The sequence below is a fragment of the Rhagoletis pomonella genome, unplaced genomic scaffold, assembly GCF_013731165.1.
Source record: "Rhagoletis pomonella isolate Grant_MI unplaced genomic scaffold, Rhpom_1.0 Rhpom_scaffold_00003, whole genome shotgun sequence".
Lineage (NCBI taxonomy): Eukaryota > Metazoa > Arthropoda > Insecta > Diptera > Tephritidae > Rhagoletis > Rhagoletis pomonella.
This window is the reverse complement of record NW_023458557.1, coordinates 21,288,959-21,295,466: the sequence shown is the minus strand read 5'-3', so window position 1 is coordinate 21,295,466 and position 6,508 is coordinate 21,288,959. Positions and strand designations below refer to the sequence as shown.

Here is a 6,508-nt window from a genome sequence, read left to right as displayed (position 1 = left end):
AAAATTGCCCTTGTTGCAAGCGTTAAAATTATACAAACATAATAAATTATTACCAAAATAGTTTCAATAAGGCGTACACACTCGTGCTTATATATGTATTTATTTTAAGCGTGCATAATTTAAATCACTTGCCCACATGACAGGGACAATTTAGTTAAATATGCACATACCTAAAAAGAGTTTCAATAAAGTCCACAATATTAATAGCGCAGTCGATAAAGAAGCAAGGGCGACACAATCATAGCTGTTAGACGTTTTGTAGACCTACAAAAAACAAATATTTAAATGCGATAAAATAAGCACATACATACATACATATATACGTACCCACCCAACAAAATCATCGTAAACGAGCTCGTAACTGGATATTTTCTTGAAGAGAAACTGGATGAAAAGTCGTGGATAAAAAGTTCGTAAAATGTATGTTTTCTTGCTGGCTGGGTATGTACGAAGTATCAAAGTTTTATGAACATTCGAAAATATTTCTAAGGTGTAAATAAACACCATTGGATATAAATGCGCGTGGATGTGTTTGTTTTGATTGATGGTAGTGACCACAAATGATGGAGCTTTCAACTGAATTTGCTCAGACAACAACTCCAATTGTGATACGGAAATACGCATCTGCAATCAAAATAGAAATTTACGTACATATCATTAAGTTCATCAAATATTTAAGCTATAGTCTCACCTGTTTGAAATCCCAAGAACCAACAAGCATTGCCACGGATTTTAATTCCGGTTGACATTTTCAGGCCCGATCCTTAGAGTGGGGATAATGTCGGTGTGCTGATGAATTTCTCACCTTTGCTGTGACTAACCGACACAATCAACGGTGGCGTTGCTACCTCGCCAGCAGGTGATGAAACAATGTTCAACACGTCACCGAGGCAGACAACAGCATGAGTTTACTCACTTCATACAAACAGTGAGATTCATAGTTAGTTTTGAAATCAATGTTTAGCTGCAGTGTACTCATTTGATTTCAAATATGGCATTGATATACTCTTTCCAAATCAAGTCAAGCGAGTGAAAAATGCTGTTATGAAAAGTAAGTCGAGCAATCGAATGACACCCATTGACTTCAAACAATTAGTAGAGAATACGACAATTTTGAAAAAAATGGATATTTTTTTTAATATATTTTATTTTTTTTAATATTTTTTAGTATTTTTTTAATATATTAGTTTTACTAAATTATTTAAGAAGAAATGCAATGTTACCTCAGAAGACATCGGCTTTATAAGGGACTTGAAAAATAAGTTGCTTTATTATTTAAAAACAGTTGCTGTTGAAAACTAACAGATTTGCACAAAATTGTGCTTTTTTATACCCGCCAGCAAAAGAGCTCATGAACTTTACCGAATCTGAGCAAAGGTACACAAAAGAGAAATGTTTACAAATTATGAGAACGTTAACTGAGAATTCTGACAGTACAACGGAACCACAAATGGTAAACCTTTGTTACCTTCAGACAACTTTGAGCTGTTTTCAGGTCTTCTTAAACAACCTACCTTTGTGAGCAGAACTGATAAAGCTACTGCAGAGCTGCGGCGATATGAAAATATTGAGGTATATTTTCATACGGACTTCGATATAATTAATTGGTGGGAGGTACACAAATGCGAAATGCCGCTGCTGCATAGACTCAGTCGAAGAGTAATAGCCACTCCTTCAACTAGCGCATCATCAGAAAGAGTTTTTTCTTCTGCTGGAAATGTTATTTCTGACAAAAGATGCCACCTTTTGTCAAATGATGATGCCTTAATAAAAGATTGGCGCTTACACATATGTTAGTGTTTGGCCGAGCTTCTACTCCGATTTGTGGCGTGCGCCTTGATCTTGTCACACAAAGCGGAGGGACATACAGTTTTACGCCGACTCCGAACGGCGATTGTATTTTTATAAGAAGCTGTTTTTCATGGCAGAAATACACTCGGAGGTTTGCCATTGCCTGCCGAGGGACGACCGCTGTTAAGAAAAAACCTTTTTTCTATATTTTTGCGTTGTTGCTTTGACCAGGGTTTGAACCCAGGCATTGTGGAGTGGAAGCGCGCACTGCTTACCACTACACCACAGCGGCCCTTAATCAGTTGATATTTTTGCATTATAATATGCAGATTCTTCAACATCTCGCTCATCTGCGCCCATGCCCCGACGGAAGAGAAGGATGAGGCATCCAAGGATCTCTTCTATGAGCGCTCGGAGCGCACATACGAGCGCTGCCCCGTCATGATATCAAAATCGTGCTTGGCGACTTCAATGCCAGGGCGGGCAAGGAAGGGATCTTTGGAACCACCGTCGGAAAATTCAGCCCCCACGACGAAACGTCCGACAACGGATTGAGGCTGATCGACTTCGCCGGGGCCCGAAGCATGGTAGTATGCAGTACTAGGTTCAAGCATAAAAAGATCCATCAAGCTACGTGGCTGTCTCCGGATCGAAAAACGAGAAACCAAATCGATCATGTTGTGATAGACGGAGGGCACGCTTCCATTGTTTTAGACGTACGCAAACTCCGAGGCCCAAACATCGACTCGGACCACTCTCTTCTTGCAGCCAAGATACGCACCCACCTCTGTGCAGCAAAAAATGTGCGCCCAAATATGCAAGGAAAGCTTAACGTCGAAAAGCTGCAATCACAACAGACAGCCAGCGCTTTCGCTACTCGACTCTCACACCTGCTCTCAGAGAGCACTCTTCAACAAACCGACATATGCGAGCAGTGGAACCACATTTCCCGCTCATTAAGTTCGGCCGCCGAAGAAGTAGTCGGATTTCAGCGAGCCCGAAAGGATAACTGGTACGATGAGGAGTGTCAGGAAGCTGCAGAAAAAAAGATGCCGCCTACAGGGCCACGCTGCAATCGGGCGCAACGCGCGCTATGTGGGACCGCTATAGGGATCTGAAGACGGAACGGAGACGTATTTGCCGCAATAAGAAGAGAAAGGCCGAAATACGTGAGTGCGGAGAGCTTGAAATGCTGGCCAACAGGAAGAATGCCCGAAAATTTTACCAGAGAGTTAGGCGACTTACGGAAGGTTTAAAGACCGGGGCGTACTCCTGTAAGAACAATAATGGCGACCTAGTAACTGATGTCCAGAGCGTACTTAAATTATGGAGGGAACACTTTTCCGCCCTACTAAATGGAAGCAGCACGGAAAGTTGTGGAGAAGAAGAACCCGAGCCCGCAGTCGATGATGACGGAGTCAACGTTCCACCGCCTGACTATGACGAGGTACGTATAGCAATAACGCGGCTGAAAAACAACAAAGCTGCTGGAGCTGACAGCCTGCCAGCTGAGCTATTCAAGTACGGCGGCGAGGAGTTGATAAGGTGCATGCATCAACTCTTGTGCAGAATATGGTCAGATGAACGCATGCCCTACGACTGGAATTTAAGTGTGCTGTGCCCAATCCACAAGAAAGGTGACCCCGCCATTCGCGCCAACTACCGCGGGATCAGCCTTCTAGGCATAGGTTACAGGGTCTTATCGAGCGTACTGTGTGAAAGACTTAAGCCCACCGTCAATGAACTGATTGGGCCTTATCAGTGTGGCTTTAGACCTGGAAAATCCACCATAGACCAGGTATTCACAATACGCCAAATCTTGGAAAAGACCCGCGAGAAAAGGATCGACACTCACCACCTATTTGTCGACTTTAAAGCCGCCTTTGACAGCACTAAAAGGAGTTGCCTATACGCCGCTATGTCTGAATTTGGCATCCCCTCAAAACTTATACGGCTGTGTAAAATTACGTTGAGCAATACCACCAGCTCCGTCAGAATTGGGAAAGACCTCTCCGAGCCGTTCGCCACAAAACGGGGTTTCAGACAGGGCGACTCCCTTTCATGTGACTTCTTTAATCTGATGTTGGAGAAGATAATAAGAGCTGCGGAACTGAACCGCTCAGGAACAATTTACTACAAGAGCGTGCAATTGCTGGCTAATGCCGATGTCATCGACATCATCGGTAACAAAAACCGCGAAGTCTGTTCTGCCTTTTCCAAGTTGGATAGGGAAGCAAAGCGAATGGGTCTGGTGGTAAACGAGGACAAGACGAAGTATCTCCTGTCATCAAACAAACAGTCAGCACATTCACGCCTTGGCACCCACGTCACTGTTGACAGTTACAATTTCGCGAAAGTAGAGAATTTCGTTTACTTGGGAACCAGCATTAACACCGATAATAATGTCAGCATTGAAATCCAACGCAGAATCACTCTTGCCAACAAGTGCTACTTTGGACTGAGTGGGCAATTCAGGAGTAAAGTCCTCTCTCGACATACGAAAACCACGCTCTATAAGTCACTCATCATGCCCGTGCTGGTATATTGCGCAGAAGCATGGACAATGACAACATCCGATGAGGCGGCTCTTGGAGTGTTTGAGAGAAAGATTTTGCGGAAGATTTACGGGCCTTTACGCGTTGGCGACGGCGATTACCGCAGACGATGGAACGATGAGCTGTATGAGCTTTACAACGATATGGACATAGTGCAGCGAATTAAAATACAGCGGCTCCGCTGGCTTGGTCATGTCGTTTGAATGGACACCAACGCTCCAGCTCTGAAAGTATTCAACTCGGAACCCGCTGGTGGTAGCAGAGGAAGAGGGAGGCCCCCACTGCGATGGAAAGATCAGGTGGAGAAGGACTTGGCTTCACTTGGCGTTTCCAATTGGCGTCAGTTGGCACAGAGGAGAAACGACTGGCGTGCTTTGCTGAACTCGGCAAAAAACGCTTAGGCGGTTACAGCGCCAAAAAAGAAGAAGAAGAAGAATATGCAGTTAGGAAACCAATAAAATTAACAAAAATTGTCTTTACAAATGTTGTTTCTTTGACACTTTCATTACAGCAGTTATGCCATGCACTTGTTTTTCAAATCAAGCACTTGTTATTTGAATAGAGCACTTGATAGTGTGAATTACTCACTCAACCGACAATGTTTTTTCAATGCTATCGCACGTTATGTTTGGAAATAACTGAGTGCGAGTGTGTGCAGATGTGAAAAGAAAGCGAGTGACTTAAAATGTAATTTGAGTGTATCCATGCAGCTCTCTGGACCGAGGGAACGTGCCTTTAAGATGTAAGTTTACAGGTACGTTGCAAATATGCAGTAGGCGTTGCGATAGCTGGTTCATTGACGCAGTGAAATCTGGAAATAGATTAGGCTGCAATTTAGTTTGGCATCCCCGGAGTTCCGCATTAAGGTAGCTATGGAACGGTAGAGGGAGTTCTCATGATTGCAAATATATATACTTTTAGCCGCAGCAGGGTTATAGTTTTTAAGTTATTTGTTGTTAAAGTTTGTAAATTGAACTAACCTCTCGGCGCTATTTCACACAAAAAACACTTTATTTATGTACACACTTCGGCAAAATAGTTGCATTAAAACCCCGGCCTGAGATTTCCACTTTAATATACAATTCTTAATTAATTAATTAAGTAAAACGCGTTTATAAATGTCTTCACAAACGTTTGCACATTTCATAAGCAAGCAGAAATAACAATGGCTGACAGTAACACAAAATGTATGCTACCATACGTTAAAAAAATACACAAATAAGTGCGTATAATTAGGGAGTATAAGGGCCAGTTACTCAATGTCTGGTTAACACTAATCTGCGGTTAAACATCGTTACCGACTTCTTCGACTCCATGCATATAACAGGGAGTCGGTAACGTCGATAACGATGTTTAACCGCAGATTAGTGTTAACCAGACATTGAGTAACCGGCCCTAAGTGTACAATACGTACATACATTGCTCTTATTAAAAATAATAATATTAGGATCGATAGGGGTCTTACTCCTGATCATAACGGTATAATTTTTTTCGGGTGGAAATAATATGTATTGGTTACAATAACACCAAAGTATACAAAAGTAGAAAACGTACATCGATAATTTGATAAATAATGAAAATTTCATTATTTATCGAAGTATTGATTTTTATGGGAAAAGCGCCGCAGGCGAAAATTTGTAATAAAAAATCGCGCGATTTTTTATTAAAAATTTTCATTATTTATCAAAGTATTGATTTTTATGGAAAAAGCGCCGCAGGCGAAAATTTTCAATAAAAAATCGCGCGATTTTTTATTAAAAATTTTCGCCTGTGGCGCTTGTCAGTTTTTTTTTTATATATTGGGGGTATTTAACCCCATACCCTCCTTTACTACTATTTCAACGCTGAGCAGGAAAATGGGTACGATAAAAACTATTCTCTTTTATTGTTATTTTCTTAGATGTGGCAGCACTCTTCTAATGTCAGTGTGAAACCATGGTTGAATCAACGGTTCAACAAATAACTTAAAAACTATAAGCTATGGGGGGGGTAATAGCCACATTTTTTTTTGTACGCGGGGGATGCCAACTTAAAATTTTCCCATAGATTATATCATGATACAATAATTTTTAGAAGGTAGTTTCACTTCAAAGTTTTTGACATAAACCGTGTCTGTGACAAACACGCAATGTGGCCACTGCTACGATATAGAACTTGGGGAT

At 41.7% G+C, this 6,508-nt stretch overlaps 1 protein-coding gene across 2 annotated transcripts in view; it reads right to left on the bottom strand.

Moving 5' to 3' along the window:
- Positions 1-78: 78 nt before the first annotated feature.
- Positions 79-6,508, bottom strand: part of LOC118736505 — a 7,204-nt gene continuing 774 nt past the window's right edge. Inside the window, exons 1-3 of one of the 2 annotated variants that reach the window (XM_036466581.1) lie at positions 692-1,068; positions 328-624; positions 79-264 (exon numbers count right to left, since the gene is read on the bottom strand). In XM_036466581.1, the coding sequence (XP_036322474.1) occupies positions 151-264; positions 328-624; positions 692-721 (441 nt within the window). In that variant the 5' untranslated portion in view covers positions 722-1,068 and the 3' untranslated portion in view covers positions 79-150. Of the gene's footprint in view, positions 265-327; positions 625-691; positions 1,069-6,508 lie in introns of those variants that run through there. The other variant, XR_004992695.1, reaches the window with a different exon arrangement.